Raw genomic sequence first — 27,081 nt, 5'->3', positions numbered from 1 at the left:
AAATAGTTATTCAAATGGGTTACTTGGATGGGCTCAGAGTGAAGAGGGAGAGGAGACGTGGGAAGAGAAACAAGAGAGACTAAACACTAAACAATACCCATAGTTACAATTGTATACGGATGCATACACTGAACCATGTACTGATGTATACGTAGTATGTGACAATGCCCCGAGGTTTCAGCAGCATATATAACATAGTCAATAACATATATATGGACGTATAAACATTCCTTGTCTCCACCCTTTCAATACATATATATATAACATATATTCAATAATATATATGAAGTATATATGAACATAGAGTTATTACTTGTCTCTACCCACCCCCTAAAAATGCCATTTCTGAAATTTATTACAGAAGTCAGCTACAGCAGCAACAACAAAAAGGACAATAAGACTTGAAGTTTTGTGCTGACCTTTTTTTTTTTTAGGTAAAGAATAATGTAATAATATATCAACAAATAAATGAACTGGAGAAATAAGCTTACAATAAATCATACAAAATGTCCTCCAGACGAGTCTAAAATAGTAGAGCTAAACCAGGGTACAGAAACGTCTCCTAAATTCTCATTATATTACCACAAGACTGACAGTAACTACTACTTCATTGTCATTCTTTTCTATTCTTCTCCATAATCATATATTGAACAAAGCCCCAAACAGATAGCATTAGAACTGCGTTACACATGCCAGCGTCTGCAGACCCTGTAATATTCCTCACGTCTAGCCTTAGACACCAATACCATAAATATAGACTCCATTTCTCAAACGACGATTTAGCTCATAGGAAAATAAGTGGCAAGTCAAAATTCAAATGACTGAAGTTGTTTTAGGTAATTCATAGGTTGTAAAAGGTAATGAGAAGTAAAAAAAAAAAAAAAAAATTATGAGGGTATTACAACTCTCCCATTAAAATTAAAATCTATGTTATAACTTTATGCTCTTCAAATACCACACCAGACTAAAGCATCAAGCAATATATAAAGTGTTCTGCTCCTAAAAAATTACTTTGTTTATGTGGAGTGATACCCTTACTTATTAATTTTCAGAAATACTTGTCCAGCCCTCTTTTTAAACCAGAATCATCCCCAATGTTTAAAAATAAACATGACCATTGAAGTTTATTTTTAATCAGCAATTCATCTGAATAATTAAAGTGAGAATCACTGCTAAAAAGGCCAGAGGACATTATACCTACACATACACACACACAAACACACACACGCACACTTCAAGTGCCACAGTGTAAACTGAAAGCAGAGAGCTAATCACATCTCTAAAAAGAAAAGAAACTCCTTTGAAGTCATCATTATGAAGCTTTATGAATAGCACTAAAGGATTTAGCACATTTATGAGCAATGATCTGCAACAAGACTCAATCAGCCGGATACTAGTTTCATGCTACAGAAGAGGCTATGTCTAGACTCATTCGCAGAAATTGCCATGCTGTTACTCTTTTATTCTCATTTCAGTGTGTCTGCTCAGTACACAGAGGGCATTCTGCATCAGGGTGCTGAGTGGACAAATGATTGCCAATAATCAAATGGCATGATTTATCTTTTGAAAAACCTTGGAGCAATTCTAAGGAACACGAATGTAAGTGCTAAGCACTGCTTACATAGTGAAAATGCTTATTCCATTTGAATCTTCAAACCCAGGCTACAGAGAAAACAAATAGGCAGAGTGAGTTTGATCCTGGACTCTCAAATTTCTATCAGTAGGATCTGCAAATAACACAGGGTGATACTTGGCCACATAAGAGAGATTCAGCAACCCTCGCAGGTATGAGACACAAGCATTCTGATTCGAATTTCTGGGTGTTCGTGTCCTGTCGTAACATTAAAATAATCATGCAAATCTCCCTCCCAGCTGGTCTCTGATTTGCATTCATTTTTTTCCATTTGAAATGATTTATACATACTTATACGAAATTCTAATCTGAACATTCAATCTTGGAAGAACAGACATTTACAGTATTTAAACTAAATTTACAATATTAATAGCTAGTAATTATTAACATTTTAAGCGTGTGGATGACACCAAACCTGGTTAATAAGCAAACTACCTGCATACATGTTTCTCACAGAATGGAGCACTAACCATATCTTTTTGGCTAATGTAGAAAAGAGTTGGTTACCATGGATATTACCTCCTCAACACACGAATGATAAAAGCACTTAAAATACTGCATATTGACTAAACATAAGGGGACACAGAATGAACCCTATATAATTAAAAACCCTTCATAGACCCTGTGTAATTGAAAAAGTTGAACATTCTCCATTCTGTAGTTGTATTTAATTTTAATAACTTGCTTAAGAACAGCTGGAAAACTTATCCTGTGGAAGTCCTTACCTACACAAAGATCATTCAAGCAAAAGCCCAGGAACCATCAGGAGGTAGCCCACACTCTTCTAGGAGAAGTGGAATAGAAGCAGCCAACACTATCCTATGGGACTGGAGCCACGTCCTGGATCCCACTTTCATTGAAATCCAACCACATACCTGAATAAATTCAGTCTTTTAAATCAAACCTCAATCAACACTAACAACAATAACAGTAGCTATTATATTTTTAGTGCAAACTTGATCTGACACTTTTGTTGGGAAACTTAAGCATGAGTTCTATTCTGCAAAAGAACCCCATGTTTCTGCAAAACAAAGGCCCTGCCCTCACAGGGCTTGTATTTACTACCACTTGACAAACAAAATAAATAAACATAATGTCAGGTGATGAAATGTGCTATGAAGAAAAACAAAGCAGGGGGTTCCATTTTTATATAAGCTGGTCCAGAATTGACTCTCTAATAAGGCAAAAATTAAGTAGACTTGAAGGAAAGTGAGGGAACCGTACAAATATTTCATTTAAAAATGCTTCAGGCAGAGGAAACAAGGGCAGTGACCCAGAGGCAGGAATGTGCTTGGCCAAATGAGAAACAGCAAGGAGGAAATTATGGCTAGAGCAGAGTGATCAAAGGACAAATAAGTCCTTCGATGAGGTGAGAGAAACTGAGTTGGGAAAACCGCATCATGGAGGGTCTTGTAGGACACTATAAAGTCTTTGGCTCTGACTCTGAGAGGGAAGACTTCTGAGCAAAGAAGAGAGGGCCTAAGTAATATGTGCAAGGATCACTATGATTGCTGCGTTGGGAAAAGACTCTAGGAACAAGGGCAGAAGCTGTGAGATCAGTTAGGAGACTGTGGCAATAATCCAGACAACAGGTGATGGTGGTTTGGACCAAATGTTAACAATAGAGATGGTGAATTTGCAACAGCCAAGACATGGAAGCAACCTAAGTGTCCATCAACAGAAAAATGGATAAAGAAGATGTGGTGTGTATATATATACATATGTATATAAAAAAATGGGGGCTTCCCTGGTGGCACAGTGGTTGAGAGTCCACCTGCCGATGCAGGGGACGCGGGTTCGTGCCCCGGTCTGGGAAGATCCCACATGCCGTGGAGCGGCTGGGCCCATGAGCCATGGCCGCTGAGCCTGCGCGTCCAGAGCCTGTGCTCCGCAACGGGAGAGGCCACTGTGCTCCGCAACAGTGAGAGGCCCCCGTACCGCAAAAAAAAAAAAAAAAGAAAGCGGCAACATGGATGGACCTAGAGATCATCTTACTAAGTGAAGTAAGTCAGACAGAGAAAGACAAATATCATATGATATCACTTATATGTGGAATCTAAGATATGATACAGATGAACTTATTTACAAAACAGAAACTGACTCACAGACTTAGAAAACAAACTTCCGGTTACCAAAGGGGAAAGATGGGGGGAGGGATAAATTAGGAGGTTGGGATTAACAAATACACACTACTATATATAAAATAGATAATCAACAAGGACCTACTGTATAGCACAGGGAACTCTACTCAATGCTCTGTAATAGCCTAAATGGGAAAAGAATCTGAAAAACAATAGATATATGTATATGTATAACTGAATCACTTTGCTGTATAACTGAAACTAACACAACACTGTAAATCAACTATATTCCAATATAAAATAAAAAATAAAAAAAAAACTATAGAGATAGTGAGAATAAATGGCTTCTGGATATATTTGAAAGAATTCACTATTTACGTGTGGGGTGTAAAAGACAGAAAGGAGTTAGGATGACTCCAAGGATTTTTTTTTTTTTTTTTTTTTTTTTTTTTTTTTGCAGTACGCGGGCCTCTCACTGTTGTGGCCTCTCCCATCGCGGAGCACAGGCTCCGGACGCGCAGGCTCAGCGGCCATGGCTCATGGGCCCAGCCGCTCTGCGGCATGTGGGATCTTCCCGGACCAGGGCACGAACCCGTGTCCCCTGCATCAGCAGGCGGACTCTCTACCACTGCGCCACCAGGGAAGCCCGACTCCAAGGATTTTGCCCTTAGCAAATGGAAAGGCATTGGGCCATTTATTGAAAAGAAGCCTACAGAAAATCTATCAGCCTTCAAAGTCCATGCTCTCTTGAAATCATCATGCCGTTTCACAAAGTGCACCATCTATCAAAATGAGTTTGGAATTCAATTCAGACCCACCTTGAGTGTCCAGTCCTGTCCACCAGGCTGCCCCTGCCTACATGGAAAGTGGAGGTTCTGGTACTACGGGGAAGCAGACAGGTGTCATGTTGAAGGCTCACTTGTGAGCGCACTGAGCCAAGACAGAAAACGGACAGGACCCAGGAGAGATAGCGGAAAGGGCAAAACAAGAGCATGTGCATGTAGAGTTGACACACAGGGATGAAGCAGCCGAGAGAGGCTGAAGGTGGCAGCAGCAGACAGGGAGGAAGGAAATGACAGCACACAGGCCAATGCATGAGGATTAAATCTCCCTTGCTCAGACCTTGGAAAGGAAGACAGGTCTCCTGCCTCCAATTCAGCCAGCACAGTTCTGCTTTGGACTGATTACATGTTCCTCTTCCTCAGATATTTGAACAAAGGGTTCCAAAGCTTATTCTCCCTCTTTCTCTGTGTCAATTTCCCTCTGTCCTACCACCCTCTCTCATTTTAATTAAAACTATTGACCTTGACCAGTAGTTTTCAAACCATGCTGTGTACCAAAAATCTTTTGGAAATAGAGACTCCTAGGTCTACATCCAAAACACTGAATTGGAATCTACAGGGAGGAAAGCCATTCAGTCAGGCTTGGGAAGCCCTTCCCCCACCCCTCCATGGGTTCTCAATAAACATCAAGGACAATTACAACTTACAACTTGAACACATTCTTGTTTCCTTTCTCTCCATACCATTAGGGCCCCTGAGATGGTCCAGCACCTGCTGAGTTTTTCCTTTTTTTTTTTTTTTTTGAGGAATCAGAGGCAGAATACTCTACCAAGAAATTACTCATGCCTCTGGGTCTAGTGAAGTCCTATTACATCCACCTCTAAAGTGCAATACAAGACCTTTCTTTTAAAAATGACTTTCTCTAGTGGGGAGGCCAATTATTTTTCTGCTTCTTTACATTTTTTTTCTCCTGTGTAGTTACTTTGGATACTTTAATTAATGTTTAATCTTCCTGCACTTGTGCCTTAAGGAGAGCCCCTCTGAAGGGCACAGAGTTCAAAATCATGGCCTCATAACACTCTGCAGGTTTAACATTAAATAATCATGACAATTCAGACCAAAGACCAAAAACCCACTCAGACTGCCAGGAACACGGGGTCAGCATGCAGGCCTTCTTTGCCAAATCTGTGATTTTGTTTCTATTCTCGTCCTGTTACACTGGTACATAGATGACTCTTCCTGCTTCCTCCTTTCCAGGGAGGGGCTGTATTCTGCGAGAAAAGTGCTCCGTCACTCAAGGCTGATGACAGCAATGGAGCAACACTGTGATAGAAATGATTACTGAAGGCCCATTAGGAGATGCCAACAGAGACTCTATATTAACCATCATTCCCCCTGTACGCAGAGACCTGAAAGAAAAAGGAGAGAAGACTTTCAGCTGCTATGGTATCTTAGAGAATCATCTGACAGCTTATTTATTAAATGCATTTTAATATTAATTCTCCTCTGCGCCATAGCTGACCTTCAAAAGAATTTACTGAATCTCAAGAACGCAAAAGCACAATGGCCGAGGGAAAGCATGGATGGGAAGAAAGCTGCACTTCAACTCTTTTTCTCCTGTGCGGTTACATACAAAATTGGTTACGATTAAATACTACGTTAGGTGGCTGATCTTTTAATATAGAGCCTAAAACACTGATAAATTAGAACCCAATTAATTGGGATCCAACTTATTTTTCTCTCTGCTCATTTAGGACAGAAATGCAAATCACAGGAATGCACAACAATATAAAGGAGTTTTAAGCTCCTTCTCAAACATGTCCTAGATCCAAAACACATTCTGCCTCTCCAGTCCTATAAAATGAGGGCTGCATGCATAATGACGACCCTCAAACAGCCAGTACACACACAGTTAAATTTAATCTCCTACATTTACTAAATCAAAATGTGGACTGAAAAGCTCTCCAAAAGGAAACTTCCATTTAACTCTTTCTTAAAATTTTGTTTAAAAACACATAACATAGGGGCTTCCCTGGTGGCGCAGTGGTTGCGAGTCCGCCTGCCGATGCAGGGGACACGGGTTCGTGCCCCGGTCCGGGAGGATCCCACATGCCGCGGAGTGGCTGGGCCCGTGAGCCATGGCTGCTGAGCCTGTGCTTCCGGAGCCTGTGCTCCGCAACGGGAGGGGCCACAACAGTGAGAGGCCCGCGTACCGCAAAAAAAAAAAAAAAAAAAAAAAAACACATAACATAAAATATACCACCTCAACCATTGTTAAGTATACAGTTCAGTGATATTAAACACATTCACACTGTTATGCAAACATCACCACCATCCCTTTTCATTTTGCACAGCTGAACCTCTGTCCTCATTAAACAATAACTCCCTACCTTCCTCTGTTTAACTCAATCAAAAAATTCTACTGAACAGAATTCCCCATTCTTTAAATACTCTGAATGATGTTTCATTCTTATATAGGGTAAAATTAGGACCAACTTTTTTACGAATCAACTTATATTTTAAGCCCAGTTTATACATTATGCTCAGGAAAGAACTGTTATTTTGTTCCAGAAAGTCATGTTTAATCTCCGAGCATCTACATACCAAAGCTGGTGGGTGTTATGAATGTTTATGTCCTTCAAAATTTCATGTGTTGAAATCTAACCTAATCCCTATTCTGCTGGTGGTGCCCTCATGAACTGGATTAGTGCCCTTGTAAAAAGATGCCAAAGAGCAAGCTTGTCCTCTTTCTGCCATGTGAGGATACAACGAGAAGTCAGCAGTCTGTAAATTGGAAGAGGGCTCTTACCAGAATGTGACATCAGAACCCTGATCTCAGACTTCCAGCCTCCAGAACTGTGAGAAATAAATTTCTTTTTTTTTTTTTAAATAAATTTATTTATTTATTTATTTTATTTTTGGCTGTGTTGGGTCTTCATTTCTGGCGAGGGCTTTCTCCAGCTGTGGTGAGCAGGGGCCACTCTTCATTGCAGTGCATGGTCCTCTCACTGTCACGGCCTCTCCCATTGCGAAGCACAGGCTCCAGACGCACAGGCTCAGTAGTTGTGGCTCACGGGCTTCGTTGCTCCGCAGCATGTGGGATCTTCCCAGACCAGGGCTCAAAGCCGTGTCCCCTGCATTAGCAGGCAGATTCTTAACCACTGCGCCACCAGGGAAGCCCAGAAATAAATTTCTGTTGTTTATAAGTCACACAGTCTATGGTAGTTTGTTATGGCAGCCTCAACAGACTAAGACAATGGGTGACCAAGCACTACAGTTAGCCTAATTTGAATTAGAAGCCACAGATATCTTTCTTTACGCTCTCTGAATCTTTTTATACCATTAATTAGGATTAGGGACGCTTTCACAAAAATCTGGGTGATGACTATCCATAAAACCACATTTTAACCTTTTTAAAGCACTAGGAAAAATGACTATCTAGGACTCCAGTGAAGAAACAGTGCTTGTGACCTCCCAGAAATGAGCATCCTGTAAGTCAAACCAAGCCTTCTGGGCACAATGCAGAGCAGGAACGATACTGAAACCAGCTTGGTGGCCTTTCCACCCTAATGGGAACACCTAATAAGGGTGTTATTTGCCATGTAGCAGCAAGGCTGCAAGAAGTGTAGGCACCCTCTGGAGCATTTGCAGCCCCAGCATAAGATGAAGCTCTGTGTCAGTCTTTCTTGGTTCTGAGTCATTAGTTCTAGGGTGGAAAGGCATTAGAAAACCTTTCAAGCCACAAACCACATATCTTAGGGAAACGGCTAATTAGAATTCACCCTAAACTGCGATAGAATTAACAGACATTAAATAATCATTATTTATAATTGGGGAATCAAGTTACCCAAGAGAAAAAAAGGCAAAGCTTAGATTGCCTTGGTTAATGTTTAAATTGGAAAAATAAAAGGATAAGTAGTTTCCCAAATGACCAATAACTTATGTTCCCAAAGTTAGTAACGTAAGAAGTATTTTTTCTGGAGAAGCAATGTGATTGGGATCTTCGTTTTTAAAAGATCACACAAAAATTATTTCATCCACATTAGAAACAAAGTATAGGACAAACAGTCTGTCACGAGCTCTGGAACAGTGGCCAAGGGGTAATGTGGATAACGGGGAAAAGAAATTTTCCTCCTTCTTTTCGTGGCATAGACCTAAGGAGAATTTTTTTTTTTTTTTTTTTTTTTTTGCGGTACGTGGCCCTCTCACTGTTGTGGCCTCTCCCGTTGCGGAGCACAGGCTCCAGACGCGCAGGCTCAGCAGCCATGGCTCACGGGCCCAGCCGCTTCCTGGCATGTGGGATCTTCCCAGACCGGGGCACGAACCCATGTCCCCTGCATCGGCAGGCGGACTCTCAACCACTGCGCCACCAGGGAAGCCCTAAGGAGAATATTTTTAAGGAAAAAAAAAAAAGTCTTTGACTTCTCTCTTTCTTCTTCTCTGTACTTCTTTCTCATCTTCTGGTACTTCTTTTACAGGAACCATGATATTCTCAAACTACCTTAATTTCACTGCTTTCCCAACTGGGTCCCCATCCTGGCCAGGCCAACCCCAAAGGCCTGTGCCTCAGAGCAGCTGACCCCAAGGGATTCAAAGCAAATGAATCAAACCAAGATATGGATGAAATAAGACTTCATGTTTTCTGTTTTGCTCTCAAGTAATAGCTTTGCAATATTTAGCATCAAAAAGTCAAAAAATACAAATAAAACATGAAAATACAGTTGACACTTGAACCACATGGGTTTAAACTGCATGGGTCCACTTATACGTGGATTGTTTCTTTTTTTTTGGTGGATTGTTTTTTGATAGTAAATACTGCTGTACTACATGATCCACAGTTGGCTGAATCTCCTGATGTGAAACTGAGGATACAGAGGGCCGACTATAAATTATACATGGATTTTCAACTGCCTGGAGGGTCAGTGCCCCTAACCCCCATGTTGTTCAAGGGTCAACTGTATAGTCTCACCTGACATTAAAAATAATGAGATTATCTGGTGTGAGAGGGTATGGAAAAATAAGAACACCCAAAAAACAGTGTAAACTGTTTACAGCCTCTCTGGAGGGCACTTTGGTTATACATGTCCAAAGTCCTTTTTTCTTTAAGTATAATGTTGACCCAGCAAAAACACCACTAAAAACTATAAGTAAGTCCCCTACATTCGAACCTTCAACTTCAGAGCTTTCAAAGATGTGAATGTGGAGCTTACAAATGAAGACCTGATGGGATTGGAGGCCCAGAGATAGGACAAAGAGAGACGGAGCAAGAAGTTACTGAAGAACCGAAGAGATTCACAATGCAAGAAATGGCAAGGGATTTTCTTTACTTGAGAAGGCACTGTTAGTTTTTAAGGCACCGGAATGGTGCCTTAGAACATGGAACGGTACACGAAGGCTGCAGCAGCCCTTCAGAATGCAGTCCAGTGCTACCGTGTCATCTATGACGAGAATAAAAGAGCTACTGCCCAGACATCATTGGATCATTTTTTCAAGACAGTATGTAGAATTGAATCCAGCAAGGAACCAGAACCTGTACATCAACGTCAGGTGTGAGTGAAATTGCAGCTTGCCCTCCATCTCCTATTGCTGACGATCCTTCAGCTCTACCATCTCCCACCTCCTCTCCCTCCTCCAGTCAGTAACTCTTCATGCCTGTTCACTCGATGGCAGCCCCTGTATACCAGCTGTTGTACTGTACTACTGTACTTTTCAAGGTACTGTACTATAAGATTAAAAATGTTTATTTATTTTTTGTTTGTTTGTTTTTTATGTTTTATTTGTGTGAAAAATATTATAAACCTATTGCAGTACAGTACTATATAACCAGTTGTGTTAGTTGGGTACCTAGGCTAACTTTGTTGGACTTAACGAACAAATCAGACTTACGAACGTGCTCTCAGAATGGAACTCGTTTGTATGTAGGGAACTTACTGTACATGGATACCATTAAGTAGCACATCATAGAAACATATTTATTGATATGAAAAAAATCTTCATGACCTATCGCTAAGTTAAAGAAATGGGCAGACTACAAACATATAAATGTATGTTTTATAATACATATAAGTATATGTATTAAATTATATATAAATTTAATATAAATTTGTATATTAACATTGTAAATTAAGCTAGCTTATACAAATGTACATATATAATAAAATTATACAATTATATATAACTTTTACTTATATAAAATTTATGATACACTTTATACACACAAAATTTATATGATACATATAATTACATAATTTTATTATATATGTATGTATACAAAAGTAAATAAAATATTAGAAAGACATTCACAAAAATGTAAACAGTGGTTAGCTCCATTTTTTTTTCTTTGTGCTTGTTTACGATTTTTAGGATATCTGCTAATGATAAAATTAATTAGAACATTCTGTAATTACTTAGGGAGAGTTATTTTTTTAATTTAGTGCAGAACACTAAAAACGACAATAATACCAATAGCTCCACTAGAGAAATGCCAACATAAGGTAAGAGGTAGAATCTATCAGAGAGTTTGTAAGTAGGAGATTATAGACTATCTCTATATAATATTATTATTTGGGATAACACTGTCCCCAGAACACACACACAATAGCCTCAGCAAATACCTGCTGGGTTAAGAACAAACAGAAGAAATACTTAGTCCTTAAAAATACACAGTTGTACCTTTACACTTTTCTCAAAATATCTGGCTGTTTCTTCCACTGTAATAAGCAATACTGTACATCCTGATGTTTTAGAATACTTGAAATCATGTTAATTATTCCTGCGGAATGTTTAAAAATTCATATTATTTACTCCTGAGAGACCATGACAACATCTTTCCAGATTGCACCAGACTATTCTTATGTGAATCAAGGGTTTTAATCTCTAGGATGCAACAGCAATGCTTTGGGCTTGGATCAATGAAAGGAAATGAGCTACTGTGGTTTGTGGCCTTGCACCAGACCCCCCCAATACTTATTCACAGTGCTGAGTGTATCAAAACTGCATGCGTAAATTAAACTAGCTTGTCGGATACAAAAACCAAGCTAAACCATACGCGGAGCAAAACACACCCATGGCTTTTTCTCAGCACCACAGATCTCTCTTCCGTGCCAACTCCCTGACGGGCAGAGAGATAGGCCAGTAATGAACCAGCCTTTACAGAATCCAAGGCTTTACAGAATCCATTATTTGAAATAATTTCCTTTTAAAACATTTTGTCCCCTCTCTACAGCAACACAGTTTATTACTACTTTTTGCATTTTTTTTAAGTCTTGGACATTTTTTAAATGCCCACTTTTTTCAATAAAATGTATTTTTTCATTCTGATTCCATAAACTCAGCCTTGTAATTGACTAACATCATCCTCTCTTTTCTCCTTCCTAATGTGTTTATTTATGCCTATTCAATACAAGGTGGTACCCAACTCCAAAAGTCTCCTTTCCTTGGCTGGGGCCCTACTGGCATTCCCCTCCTGCCCTAGAGAGTGACTGGTCTCATCTGTGAGGCTCCTGTGTTGTCTGCTCCTCCCTTCTCTCCTTGGAGGGAGTGCCCACAGAGCGCCCAGATCTCCGTTGTTCCTCCACACCTTCCCTATCGGTTGTACCCGTGACTGCACAGGATAATTCTGGGTGCAGTAGCCGGCAGCCCAGTTACCCATAGATGCCAAGCTACACACTCCAACCTAGAACTAGTGACATTTTGGTTCTCCCTCTGCCAGTTCTTTCATCTTATTTCTCGGTCAGTTCTGAACCTGGGCAGGAGAGACAGCTTCTCAAAGACGCCAACATCTTGAGCATTTTGCCATGAACCTTAACAATATTAAAATTGGCAAAATACACTGGGAGGCATTAGGCTAAGGGTGGGTGGCTCTGAGCTCTGGCATGCTTTACTAAGCATGGGCCGTAACGGCTTTTAACTTTGGCAGTTTGCAAAGTTTGTACTGGGTCGTGGGTCTGGTTTTATAGTCTGCAGCTACCTTCAAACTGCTGTGGAAGTAACAGGTAAATATCAGATGCGTTGTGTACCTCAACCTGAATTTTCACAACGATCTTAAAAACGCAAAAGTTACTGTATTTCATCAAATCTTAAAATGCTCTGAATGTAAGACACCCCATTATTTTAGCCACCACCAAGAAAGAAAAGAATACTGCCAATACTATGACATGTCATTCATTGTAAGACACGTATAAGTTTTAAATACACTAAAATGTGAAGAAAAAAGTGAGTCTTAAAATCAATGAACTATTTAATATTATCCTCATTTTTTATTCAAGGAAAAAGACCCCCTTCAAAACATACACACGTTCTCTTACCTCTGAGTTTAAACACACGCTAGTCCCCCTACCGGGGACAGCCTTTCTCTGGCTCTGGACCTAGTCACCCGCCCTTTATCCTTCACATCAACCTTCAGTGAAGTCTTATGTGATTCCCAGGCCCGGCTGGGTCCCCCTATAAGTTCTCTCACAGCACTTATTCTTCTTTTCAATCCTTTGAAGCCCTGGAATTATTTCTAATTATTTACTTCCATGTTTATAACTGTGTATAGTCACACCCTGTTAGGCCTGGCCACTCCGTGATGGCAGGGACTGTCCAGTTTGCCTACCACTCTACTTCCAGGGCTTATAACACATAACAGGAGCTCAGTACGTTGACTCATGAGTATCTTGACAAAGCACTCACAAGCCTTACCTCTTTTAATCCTCACTACGCCACTGGAAGGTAGGTGCCATTATTTCCCCCGTTTTATCAAGTGAAGAAACTGAGGCTTGAAGAAGTCAATTAATTTAACCATGTCTCACGACAGAGAATTCAAGCTCCAGCCAGATGTGCCTGACACCAAAGCCAGGTCATTAACCATTAGGCCATACCCAGCTCCAGCTCGCAAGCAGAAGGCATGGAGGCAGGAATAAAATGGCATGTTGTGGTACAGAGAGACATCGAGATACAATGGATAATGCATGTGCAACAGATTCAAGTTAAACTCTTATTGAGGACCTGCCAATTGCCTGAAAGTGGGCTGAGCACCTCTGATATGAGTCATTTATTCTCACAATCATACCATGGATTTGGAGTTATTATCTCTACACTACAGTAAAGAAAGAGACTCAGAGAAGCTAAGTAACATGCCCACTCACACAGCTGGTGAGCAGCAAAGCCAAGGTGATGAGCTGTAAGTCTGGACAATGGATTTCAGAGGATTCTGGAGCACGCTTTCTGAAGATCTCTTTTTTTTTCTTGGTCGTATTCCCCAAGCTAAGTGCTGACTGTCTTTGGCCAATTGACATTGACAAATGTCCATTTCTAACAACTTTTTCTGACCAACTCTGATCTTCACTTGAGGGTTTATGAGGAAAGCCTGATAATATTTAACTGAAACAATAACGGGCACCACTATGATTAAATAGCATTTAGACAAGGCAAACCAATAGAAATGCACAGACTCAGCATTAGGCACTATGTTAAACTGGCATCTGTACAGACTGTGTCCAAATCAAGGGGTGGCCTTTCAAGGCAAATTATGTGGCTCATTGCTCGGGCAAGCCAGAGTTGGAATAGCCAAATTACAGTTCAGCTCCTCAGTAAAACTGAATTTGACACCTCTTTCCTCAGGAGATTGGGAATCATCTTCCCAACATGTACGTTAGAACATCAGTGTCAGCCCATCTGCTATCTAAATTTAGATCTCAATACAGTATGTAAAGCATCTTTCTGCTGTGGTCATTAGCAGAGAAAAAACCTCCAAAGGTCCCATCATTAAATGAAGACCCACGGCATCTATTCCATCCTCTAAGTAACCTGTCATTTCTTCTGCTGCTTTTAGTGAAGGACTGAGGGGAGGGGACTGGGAAGCAAGCAGAGAAGCAGCGTGACACAGGGTCAGGAGACCCAGATGCCAGCCCCACTCTGCCGTACACTAGCTCTGTGACCTTAGTCAAATAGAAAAATCTCAGGGTCACCAAGAATCTTTAAGGTCCATTAGTTCAGACACGTTACTGATGTTTGAATCCCTTTAATAACATCACTGCTAAGTGTTGATTCGGTTTACGCTTTACACTCAAGTGATAGAGAAATCATTACTTCCATTCCCTCTCCAGCGTTCTATAATGTCTGAGAACCTGGAGAAGGCATCGTAACCCAAGTCTTGAAGGTTGGAGAGAACCTGAGGTCTGAAGGGCAACTAGCTCTTAACAATACTGGAGAGCAGGAAGAGGTCACAAGCCCATCTCTACAGAAAGTTATTAATTATTAATCAAGGTTAAGTGATCATGTAACAATTCCAAAAAATAAAAAGCAAAAGAGGAGTCCTTGACATAAGTGGCTTGCCTGTAGAATAAAAAGAAAACTCTTAAAACGCTGAAACCATGTTTTCCACATTAAAGGTTTGACCGTAGAGAGAAAAAGATATTTAAAGTATAACACCTACTTATAATAAATATAATAAATTGATCATATAGCAAGCTCCTCTAATTGTGGTTGTGGACTGGTGAAGGTCTACAAACTGTTATCAGGCTACAAGGAGACAGGAGTTTGCTCTAGAATGTAAATCAACTCTGTCACGAAGCGAGCTTACTGTTTGCTTCAGTCAACGTGTGTGTTGGGGGGTGTGCATGCCACGACTTTCTCAATGAAGGAAGCAGTGCATTGATTTACATTCTGGTGCAAGTCCCTTATCTTGGTTCAAACAGTGACAAACAGTTCCCAGACTGGCTACTTCATGGAGTACTGTCAGAGACTAATAAGGTAGCATTTCCCAATGGGACTCTGATGAACCTGTAGCATCTCTTCCTTCACTCTGTGAAGTACAACTTCCCCAAACCACCAAAAGCAGGAACGTCTGTTGTCTTATCAGAAGCTGATGCACTGTCTTATCTAGACTATGGTAGAGCCTTCCAGCAGGTCCCCCTACCTTCAAACTATTCTGACACACGTTCAAGCCAGCCTCCACACTGCTACCACAGGAAGTGTTTTGAAACATATCTAGACAATTACTCCCCTGCTTAAATTCTTTTGAGAGCTCCCCAATGCCTACTGCATTAGCTTTAACCTTTTGAGTTTAATCACCAGCCATTCCCTTCTACCCCTTGACCTCCGCAATTATTAGTCATTTTCTGAACACATTACATACTTTCATCCACCTGTGCTTTAACTCATATTGTCTCCTCTACTTGAAATATTCTTTCCCTTCTAATCCACCTATAAACTCCTACTCATCCTTTAATAGCCAGTTCAAATAATGCCTCCTCTGAAAGTCTCAACAACCATCCCAGAAAGAACTATGTATTCAGACCCTCTGTGGGCGTGAGGGGGGGAGGGTAGTTCAGTGCCATAAATAACAGGGCAGGCTCTGGAACCTGTCTCCACAACACCTATCTGCATAACTTTGGGCAAGTTACTTAACATCTCCTGCCTCAGTTTCCCCATCCGTAAAACAGGAACAATGACATAGGGTGGATGTGAAGATTAGGTTAACTAACTCATGTAAAGCATGTAGCACAGTGCCTCACATAGAGTAAGTATTCCTATAAATTATTGAGTCAGGCCAATTAACTTCTCTAGCCTAGGAATTTGAAACCCAGTGACAGGGGCTCTTGGTGTTGAGGCACCTTTATGCACCTTTATATAGTCTGGAGAGCAGGTCCATCAATGTCTGCTGCTGCAGTTTCTGGGGTTGCCCCTGGTCCCTACCCAGCCCAGGCTGGATGCTTAGGGACTGATTCATTCTTTGAGTAACTCCAGTATCTTTAAAAAAATTTATTTTCTTCTTCTTCTTCCCCTCCCCCTCCTCCCCCTGCTCCCCCTCTAATCCTCTCCCCCTCCTTCTTATCCTTTTTATCCTTCTTTTTTTTATTTTTTAAAACTTAAGCCAGGGGGCTTCCCTGGTGGCGCAGTGGTTAAGAATCTGCTTGCCAATGCAGGGGACACGTGTTCAAGCCCTGGTCCTGGAGGATCCCACATGCTGCGGAGCAACTAAGCCTGTGCACCACAACTACTGAGCCCGCGCGCCAAGAGCCTGCGAGCCACAACTACTGGCCGCGCCTATTGAAGCCCACGCACTCTAGAGCCTGTGCTCGGCAACAAGAGAAGCCCACACACCGCAACGAAGAGTAGCCCCCGCTTGCGGCAACTAGAGCAAGCCAGCACACAGCAATGAGGACCCAATGCAGCCAAAAATAATAAATAAATAAAAATAAATAAATTTATTTAAAAAAAAGGTACACCACAAGATTTGGATTAAAAATGTATATTAAAAAAAAAAAAAACTTAAGCCAGGAAGAATCAACCTCTCTCTTGCTTACAGGTACCTTAGTTAGTGCAGGGATAACAGTAGCTACCATATTGCTTACAAGGATTAAAAATGATAATGTACAAAGCACTTAGAGCAGTGCCTGTCAGTGAGTAAGTACCTGGTAATTAGTAGCTTTTACTATTATCTAATGATAGCTCTTGGTATTTACCTAGTGTTTTATCATGTAAACTACACACTCCTGTGTTGCTTGCTTATTCTCCTTAACAAATGGGTAGAAACGGTAGCCACAGTTTATGGATGAGGAAATGGTGAAGTTTAGGAGTATGCCCAAGATCATGAAGGTGGCAAGCGGCTGAGCTGGGAACCCTACCAAGGTGTCAACCTAAGTCTCTGAAATTAAAGCAAGAACTCTGAGACTCCCCACTATGCTGCCTGTTTCCCAAGACAATGGGTTCAGGAAATCGCCTCTAAGTATTCTCATTAAGGTATCAAAAATAAACAAGGATCCCTTCTTTATTACCTTCAGAGGTCACCTGGTGGGTGGATGTGAGCCAGCGACTGCAGCCACACTGCCGAGGCTTGGGTCCTGCCTCCCCCACTTACTTGCTGTGTGACTTTGAACAGGCCACTTAGCCTCTTTGGGCCTCTTAGTGGGTTACTGTGAGGACTAAATGAGTTAATATATGTAAAGGACTTAAAACCATGCCTGGACCGAAAGACCTAGAAGAGCAAACACAATACTGAAGAGCAAAAAAATTAGAGGAATCACACCAAATGATTTCAAAACTTACAGTAAAGCTGCAGTAATCCAAACAGCACAGTATTGGTGAAAGAACAGACACATACATCAATGGAACAGAATAGAGAGCCCAGAAGCAGATCCACACAAATAGTCAAGTGACCTTTGACAAAGGAGCAAAAATATTTCAATGGAGAAAGGATAGTCTTTTTAAGTAACGGTGCCGGAACAACTGAATATCCACATGCAAAAAAAAAAAAAAAAAAAAAAAACTAAACACAGGGCTTACATGTCTCATAAAAATTAACTCAAACTGGATCACAGACCTAAATGTAAATGCAAATCTATAAAGTTTTTAGAAGAGAACAAAGGAAAAGAGCCAGGCTACCTTGGGTTTGGAGATGAGTTTTTAGAAGCATCACCAAAAGCATGATCTAAATTGGACATTATTAACATTAAAAACTTCTGCTCTGCAAAAGACTGTTAAAAGAATGAAAAGAGAAGCCACAGAAATTTGCAGATATTTGCAAACACATATCTGACAAAGGACTTGTATCCAAAGAACTCATGAAACTCAACAGTAAGAAAGCCCAATAAAAATGGACAAAAGATCTGAGCAGAGATTTCACCAAAGAAGGTATATAGATGACAAATGAGCATATGACAAAAATGTTTTACATCATTATTAGGAAATTACAAAATAAAGCAACGAGATACCACAGCATACCTTATAGCCATACCTATTAGAATGGCTAAAATACAAAAAAGAAAATTGACAATGCCAATTGCTGGCAAGGAAAAAGAGCAACAGGAACACTCATCCTTCACTGGCACGAATACAAAATGGCACAACCAATTTGGAAGACAGTTTGACGATTTCTTACAAAGCTAAATATAGTCTTAGCATATAATCCAGCAATCACACTCCTTGGTACTTACCCAACTGACTTCAGGACTATGTCCACACAAAAACCTGCAAGCAAATGTTATAGCAGCTTTATTCATAGCCACCAAAACTTGGAAGCAACCAAGGTGTCCTTAAACAGGTGACTGGATAAACAAATTGGAGTATATCCACACAATGAAATATTATAAAAATAAATGAGCTACCAAGCCATGAAAAGACATGAATAAATCTTAAATACATTTTGCTAAGTGAAAGAAGCCAATCTGAAAAGGCTATGTTCTGTATTATTACAATTATACGATACGATGGTCTGGAAAAAGCAAAACCACAGAGACAGTTAAAAAAAATCAGTGGGGTCAGGGAATCTCAGCGTGGACAGTGCGAGGGAAAAGGTGGAGGCGATGGTGGTCGGCGGTGCCAGTGGAAGTCGCGCGTCCAGCGGGAGTGACCTGAATTGCATCCCCGAAATGGCTGACACACTGGGGGCTGTGGCCAAGCAGGGGTTTGATTTCCTCTGTATGCCTGTGTACCACCCATGTTTCAAGAGGGAGTTCACTCAGGAGCCTGCTAAGAATCGGCCAGGCCCTCAGACACGATCAGACCTACTGCTGTCAGGAAGGGACTGGAATACACTAATTGTGGGGAAGCTTTCTCCATGGATTCGTCCAGACTCAAAAGTGGAGAAGATCCGCAGGAACTCTGAGGCAGCTATGTTACAGGAGCTGAATTTTGGGGCGTATTTGGGTCTTCCAGCTTTCCTGCTTCCCCTGAATCAGGACGATAACACAAACTTGGCGAGAGTTTTGACCAACCACATCCCATTGGCACCACTCCTCCATGTTCTGGATGTGGGTGCCACTGGTGGCACCAGAGGACCTGAGAGATGTGCCAACTTCACACACAGAGGAGTGCGGTGGAGAGGAGAAGACATGGATGTGGTGGCACAACTTCCGGACCTTGTGTGATTATAGCAAGAGGATTGCGGTGGCTCTCGAAATTGGTGCCGACCTCCCATCTAATCATGTCATTGATTGTTGGCTTGGGGAAGCCCATCAAAGCAACCATTCTCCCCACCAGCATTTTCCTGACCAATAAGAAGGGATTTCCTGTTCTTTCTAAGATGCACCAGAGGCTGATCTTCCAACACCTCAAGTTGGATGTGCAATTCATCATCACAGGCACCAACCACCACTCAGAGAAAGAGTTCCGCTCCTGCCTCCAGTACTTGGAAAACTGGAGCCGGAATCGACCTCCACCCAGTGCCTATGAACTCTTTGCCAAGGGCTATGAAGACTACCTGCAGTCCCCACTCCAGCCACTGATGGATAACCTGGAATCTCAGACATACGAAGTGTTTAAAAAGGACCCTATCAAATACTCTCGATACCAGCAGGCCATCTATCTGTTAGACCGAGTGCCAGAGGAAGAGAAGGACACCAATGTCCAAGCGCTGACGGTGCTGGGAACAGGCCGGGGGCCCCTGGTGAACACTTCCCTGCGGGCAGCCAAGCAGGCAGACTGGAGGATAAAGCTGTACACTGTGGAGAAGAACCCAAATGCCGTGGTGACGCTGGAGAACTGGCAGCTTGAAGAATGCGGAAGCCAGGTGACAGCAGTCTCATCAGACATGCGGGAATGGGTGGCTCCAGAGAGAGTGGATATGATTGTCGGTGAGCTTCTGGGGTCCTAAGCTGATAATGAGCTGTCACCGGATGATGGCGTGAGCATTCCTGGGGAGTGTACCTCCTTTCTAGCTCCCATCTTGTCCTCCACGCTGTACAGTGAGGTCCGAGCCTGTCGGGAAAAGGACCGCCACCCTGAAGCCCAGTTTGAGATGCTTTATGGGCTGTGGCTGCACAATTTCCACCAGCCGTCTGCACCCCAGCCCTGTTTTACCTTCAGCCGTCCCAACAGAGATCCTATGATTGACAACAACCGCTACTGCACCTTGGCGTTTCCCGTGGAGGTGAACACAGCGCTGCATGGGTTTGCAGCCTACTTTGAGACTGTGCTTTATCAGGACATCACTCTGAGTATCTGTCCAGAGACTCACTCTCCTGAGATGTTTTCATGGTTTCCCACCCTCTTCCCCATTAAGCAGCCCATTACCGTGCGTGAAGGCCAGACCACCTGTGTGCGTTTCTGGAGATTCAGCAATTCCAAGATGGTGCGGTATGAGTGGGCTGTGACAGCACCAGTCTGTTCTGCTACTCGGAACCCCACAGGCCGCTCTAACACCATCGGCCTCTAGCCCCGCCTGCAAGTGTCTAGAGCCTTGGAAGCAGCTTCAGGTTTTGCCCCTGTAGCACCAAAGGTGCAGTAAGTACACCATGGGTTCTGATTTGCCTTGCCCATCAGAAAGGAGCATTTCAGTCCACTTTCCTGCCTTACGTCAAGATGGGCAAAGGATGAGAAGTGCAGGGCTCACGCCACCAATCTGTGAAGACTTCAGGCCAAGGCATGAGGAATTCGTGTTGGATCTGCGGCTACTCCAACAGGCACTCAGCCTCAAGTGCTCTCTGGGATAGCCCTGAGAACATGTGGATTGAACAAATTTTCAGCCCTTTTCCCTGCCCATCTCTGTTCCTATTTTGATGATTTTGGGTAAGGAGGAAATACAAATAAAGTGAGGTTATGGCCTTTCCTGCTCCAAAAAAAACGAAATCAATGGATTGGGGAAGGGTTAAATAGGTGAACTGGTGAAGCACAGAGAATTCATAGGGTGATGAAGCTATTCTCTATGACACTGTAATGGTGATACCTGCATTTCTCAAAACCCACAAAGAGTGAACTTTAATATACGTAATTTTTTTTAAATCATGTAAAAGGTTAGGGGAATCCCAAGATGAAATGCAGAATGTGACCAAACAATCTAACTGTATTACAAATGTATGAAACAAGCTCACTGAAAGGAGTGGAGAAAAAAAAAAAAAAGGTGCTCCCTAAGCAACTTTGGAAATAAGAAGTCTGTAAAACTATGGCAAAGGAAACTGTGCGTAAGCAGCACTGTACTCTAGTGGATACAGTTATTTTCCATGGGGGTCTTGTCAACAATTCTGACACTGCTATACATGCATACTGGAACTGAACAATTAAGTAAATACATGGCGGATGGTGGGAGCCAAGTTTACCATACTGTTGGAGTAGGAGATCACAGATCCTCAAGGGGAGGAGGCCAGAATGGTCCACGTGGTATTGGATTAGAATTGCAGACATCAGTATGCTCATGTTTAGCTTAATACAGATATAGATGGTTACATACAGATCAATTTATAAATTAGTACACACACATTCATTTCCCTGCTCTGTCCACTGAGAGGGCCTCTACGCAACAGCAACCCTGTAGCAACAAGAACACTTAGTGCCCAGATCTTGGTTTTAATACCACCCTCGGAGAAACGACTGATTCTAGACCTAGGGCAGGAAATGTTAAGATGAGCCTGGAGTATCTTGTGTCAGAAAATAAGAAAGTACTCAAAAGCACAACAACCATCTCACAACGATAGAAGTAGGTCAGAGGACACAGAGCAATGGAAAGAGCTCCCAGTGGCCAAAGCTGGAACAATCTGAGCAAAAAAGAAAAGTAATATTTTATGATAACCCGAAGTATAAAATAAATCTCCATGAATATCCATACTGATGCAAATAAACAACTGAATAAAGAAATACATGGATGGGAAGAGATAAATTGCCTGGGCAGGAGAACTGCAAAGAATTTGTGTAGCTACTCTGCCCTCAAGAAGGTGAAGCGTAACTCCCCACTCCTAAGTGTGGGCTCCACACAGTGACTTTTTTCCAAGAACACAGTCTGGATACGGGGGTAGTAACTTTACAGGAAAGACACCTGCTAAACACTACTGCAGCTAGGTGACAAAGGTCAACATCAACCATGACAAATCATGTGGACAGTATGTGCCCTTGATAGGATGTGATGGGAATGGCATTTTATCTCTGAGGTCTTCCTCTCAAAATCTGTAACCCAGGGCTTCCCTGGTGGCGCAGCGGTTGAGAGTCCGCCTGCCGATGCAGGGGACGCGGGTCGGTGCCCCGGTCCGGGAGGATCCCACATGCCGCGGAGCGGCTGGGCCCGTGAGCCATGGCCTCTGAGACCGCACGTCCGGAGCCTGTGCTCCGCAACGGGAGAGGCCACGGCAGTGAGAGGCCCGCGTACCGCAAAAAAAAAAAAAAAATCTGGAACCCCACTCTAACCATGAGAAGACCTCAGACAAATTCCAACAGAGGGACATTCTACAAAATACCTGACCAGCGCTCTTCAAAACTGTCAAGGTCGTCGAAAGCAAGGGAAGTCTGGGAAGCTGCCATAACCAAGGGGCTCTTAAGGAGACATGACAATTAATATGATGCGGTATCCTGAATGGAGCCCTGGAGCAGAAAAAGCACAGTGGGTCAAAACTAAAGAAAGCCGAATAAAGTCCGGGCTTTAGTTAATAGTAATGTACCACCAACATTGGTCTACTAACTGTGACAAATGTGCCTACTAATTTGTTAATAATAAGGGAAACTGGGTACAGGCCATATGAGAACTCTCTGTACTGTCTTCACGGTTTTTCTGTAAATCTAAGCCTGTTCTAAAACATAAACTTATGAAAATAAACAAAAATAAACCATGTCTGGAGCATAGTAATGCTATATAGTTATTAGCTAGTAATGATGCTGGTAGTAGTAGTCATGGATCGGGGGTGGGAGGGGGGAATATTTGCTATGTGAGTCCTTTATGCTCTTCCTGTGGAAATTTAGTTTCAAGGAGCCAGAAAGCAAGCTGTCACTGTGCTGGTCGCCAAGCAACAACCACTCCCAAAACCTATACCCCCAACAGGAATAGCACTGCCAGCAGCTCTACTGATTAACACTGGTGACATTCTAGGGGGGGAGTCACTCCTCATTCTTACAAGGAAAGGGCAAGTCATCTCGCACATCCTCCAAGGCTGACAAATTTTTTAAGAAAAGACTGACGTAAATGCAAAGATGTCCATAAAGAGATGCCTTGTAATCTGGAGGAACTTCTGACCAAGGGTCAAGGAACTGGTCCCATACAGCAGCTGCCAGATGACCTGGAAACCCCAGACGTCAGAATGGTGGTTTTTTTAAATGGTAGCACTCCCTGATGTATTGAGTGAGTAAAATACGGCTTGCATTTCCCTTGCTTGAAATTTTAAATCCTCTCTAAATGGAAAATCTCCTGTCAGGCTGACCCACCCCAACCACGGGTACTCTGCAGCTCTCCCAAAATAAACAGGATCAACACAGAGGATCAAGTCCTCATCTTCCACTGATCTTCTTATAAACCTGCTGCAGCCACATTTACACCAAGTATGTGGGCAAAGGAGAAGAGCAGACTGGATGTACAGCACTTCAAAAGTAGACACTGCTTCTGCAAGTGTAAAAAAGTCCCAGGGCTACAATCACATCTCATTAATGAAACACAAATAAGCAAGAACTGACTATGCCTAACTTACAACAGAAGTTTCCAGACACTAATCTTCCCATTCCTGTCTGGGCTGGAGAGTGTTATGTTCATAACACACCTTGAGAATGGAAGCTGAGACACAAAGTAGCATCTTAAATGCAGTGTGCTTCTGGGGACTTCAACTGAGAAGCAACCAGTTTTTCCCAGGTACTATCGCTTTAAGAGTGACAAGAGTGCCCTCTAGTGGGAAAGAAAGGGTCCTGCATGCAGGGTATAAACCTTGTGCCCGACACCTCGCTAACCTGTTGCAGGTTGCGTTCATGCTGTTGGTTCATGCTCTGTTTTCTCCTTTTCATTATCTTGATGGTGTTCCAAGAGAATAGGCCACATCCCATATACAAGAAAATTCCTGGGGGAAATAAATATACCCAATTTCAGGCGGACTGGGCCACGTTCAGCTTTACTTCTCTCCTGATTAGCATCTACCTGGCCTATAGCTCATCTTCGACACAGACAGCTGATATCTCCTCACCACTTATACAGACCAATGAGATATCATCTCACACCAGTCAGAATGGCCATCATCAAAAAATCTAGAAACAATAAATGCTGGAGAGGGTGTGGAGAAAAGGGAACCCTCTTGCACTGTTGGTGGGAATGTAGGTTTATACAGCCACTATGGAAAACAGTATGGAGCTTCCTTAAAAAACTACAAATAGAACTACCATACGACCCAGCAATCCCAACACTGGGCATATACCCTGAGAAAACCATAATTCAAAAAGAGTCATGCACCACAATGTTCATTGCAGCTCTATTTACAATAGCCAGGAGATGGAAACAACCTAAGTGTCCATCAACAGATGAATGGATAAAGAAGATGTGGCACATATATACAATGGAATATTACTCAGCCATAAAAAGGAACGAAATTGAGCTATTTGTAATGAGGTGGATGGACCTAGAGTCTGTCATGCAGAGTGAAGTAAGTCAGAAAGAGAAAAACAAATACCATGTGCTAACACATATATATGGAATCTAAGAAAAAAAAAATGTCATGAAGAACCTAGGGGTAAGACAGGAATAGACACAGACCTACTAGAGAATGGACTTGAGGATATGCGGAGGGGGAAGGGTAAGCTGGGACAAAGTGAGAGAGTGGCATGGACATATATACACTAACAAACGTAAAATAGATAGCTAGTGGGAAGCAGCCGCATAGCACAGGGAGATCAGCTCGGTGCTTTGTGACCACCTAGAGGGGTGGGATAGGGAGGGTGGGAGGGAGGGAGACACAAGAGGGAGGGGATATGGGAACGTATGTATATGTATAGCTGATTCACTTTGTTATAAAGCATAAACTAACACAACATTGTAAAGCAATTATACTCCAATAAAGATGTTAAAAAAAAAATACAGATCGAGCCAACTCGTTAAGCCAGTAGGAAAGGTCCTAAAGAACACACCCAAATGGGGAAAGTTGCCCATTTCCAAGGGGCCCAACTCTGGGCAAATACCAAAAGGGTGAATATTTCTTGATTTTAACAGACCTTTCTCTCAAAAACAGCAGCCCAGAGCACCACCCCAGACAGAGGAAAATGAGAAATGAAGGGGCTCCGAGTCGATGGCCTGATATAGAATATGGTTGTCCCCGTCCAGTCACTTCCTTAGAAGGCAAAAGTAAGTCACTCAAAGAAAGTCATGTTGTTTTTTGTTTTTTGGGTTTTTTTTGCGGTATGCGGGCCTCTCACTGTTGTGGCCTCTCCCGTTGCAGAGCACAGGCTCCGGACGCACAGGCTCAGCGGCCATGGCTCATGGGCCCAGCCACTTCGCGTCATGTGGGATCTTCCCGGACCGGGGCACGAACCCGCGTCCCCTGCATTGGCAGGCGGACTCTCAACCATTGCGCCACCAGGGAAGCCCATGTTTATTTTTTTTAAACAAAACACATTTTGAGTTCAAAAGTTGGCAACACAGAGCAAGCGATACCAACAACAAAACACAGAAAGGTCTGACTTTAGAGAGTAAAAAGTGGACCCCCTTGTCCGGACTCATTCCCTGCTTTATTGAAGTGAATGAGGATTATCCCCAATTGAAATCCCTTCTGCCAAACAGGTTTGTTAACCAGAAGTTACCAGTTGGTCTAATTTGCACACACAGGCAGGTGATGCCCTGAGCTGGGAGCAGTTCTAGTGGGTGGTCCATCTCCCCAGGGTCTCACAGTTACTCTCTAGCCAGCCCATAGCTATATAGGGACCCAAGGGAAGAGGCAATGGAACACCTGGCTTAGTTAAAGTTATTCCGGCAGCAGAGAAGGGTAGGGCAGGGGAGGAGAGCATTATCAGTGTCCTTCAAGAACAGGCAACTTCATATGACATGCGAATAGGCAATAGCCACAAGAAAAAATATCACAGTAATATTCAAAGGAATACAAATTAAAGCAATGACGTTATATCATTTTCTACTTATCAGGCTGGCAAAGTAAAAAGGAATGACACATCCGTAACTGAAGAAGATCTAAGGGAAGAGATACCAGAAACTACAAGAAAAGGGAGTATGAAAACGGTCTCCCGTTTCTGGAGACCAGATGCACCCAATGCCTTAAAAAAATGTGCTGACCTTAAAACCTAGCAATTCCCTTCTGGGAATTCTAAAGAAAGACTTGGACAAGCTTTTCCAATATGAAGCTCCCTTTTCCAAAAGTTTATAAATGATCACATAGTAGGACTTACACTTTTGGCCTCAGATAAATAAGAAAATGGAGACATAACTCAGCAACCAAAATGCATCCAACAATTAGAGAAAATGTAGATGGAATCTCCAAGCCTCTTCCCCACTTTTACGTGGTCTTTGGCTAATCCCATGATTAGCCCAAACCTCAGAATAACCTGTCATGTTTCTAGCTGGTCCCACGAGTTCAGAGTCACACCCAGGCATTTTGTTTCCAATGTAAACACTTCCGGTCTGCTAGGGGCTTTGTTTCTGCCGCGGCCACGGCCAGCATCCTCAGCGTGTGTTCCCCTTGGTATAAGCTGGTTATGGTGCAGGCTGCTTAAAGCCTCTGGCTCAGCCTTGGGAATCACACAGGTGCTTCACTCTCAGCATTACCAAAGGCTTGTGGGCATTTCGGAATCGAAGAGCAAGCCCACCCTCACCTAACGCAATGCTTTATAAGCAATCCTGACCCTTTCATCCAGAGGAGCTCCACAAATGCATGATATGCACGAGGCACATGCGTCATCGCACCTGGCGGGACATGTTGAGAAGCTG

General features: G+C 42.4%; 2 protein-coding genes across 5 annotated transcripts in view; one reads left to right on the top strand and one right to left on the bottom strand.

Annotated features, from left to right (window-relative positions):
* Positions 1-27,081, bottom strand: part of ST6GALNAC3 (ST6 N-acetylgalactosaminide alpha-2,6-sialyltransferase 3) — a 583,102-nt gene that overhangs the window by 476,556 nt on the left and 79,465 nt on the right. The window lies entirely within an intron of this gene.
* Positions 18,836-21,275, top strand: LOC307187005 (protein arginine N-methyltransferase 5-like). Its single transcript, XM_079922767.1, is given in 4 exon segments — positions 18,836-19,206; positions 19,208-19,430; positions 19,432-20,070; positions 20,074-21,275. Coding segments are annotated over 4 exon segments (1,779 nt in total). The 5' UTR covers positions 18,836-18,850; the 3' UTR covers positions 20,635-21,275.

The sequence above is a fragment of the Stenella coeruleoalba genome (genome assembly GCF_951394435.1).
Source record: "Stenella coeruleoalba genome assembly, chromosome: 1".
In the NCBI taxonomy this organism is placed as follows: Eukaryota; Metazoa; Chordata; class Mammalia; order Artiodactyla; family Delphinidae; genus Stenella; species Stenella coeruleoalba.
This window is presented reverse-complemented; position numbering and strand designations above follow the sequence as displayed.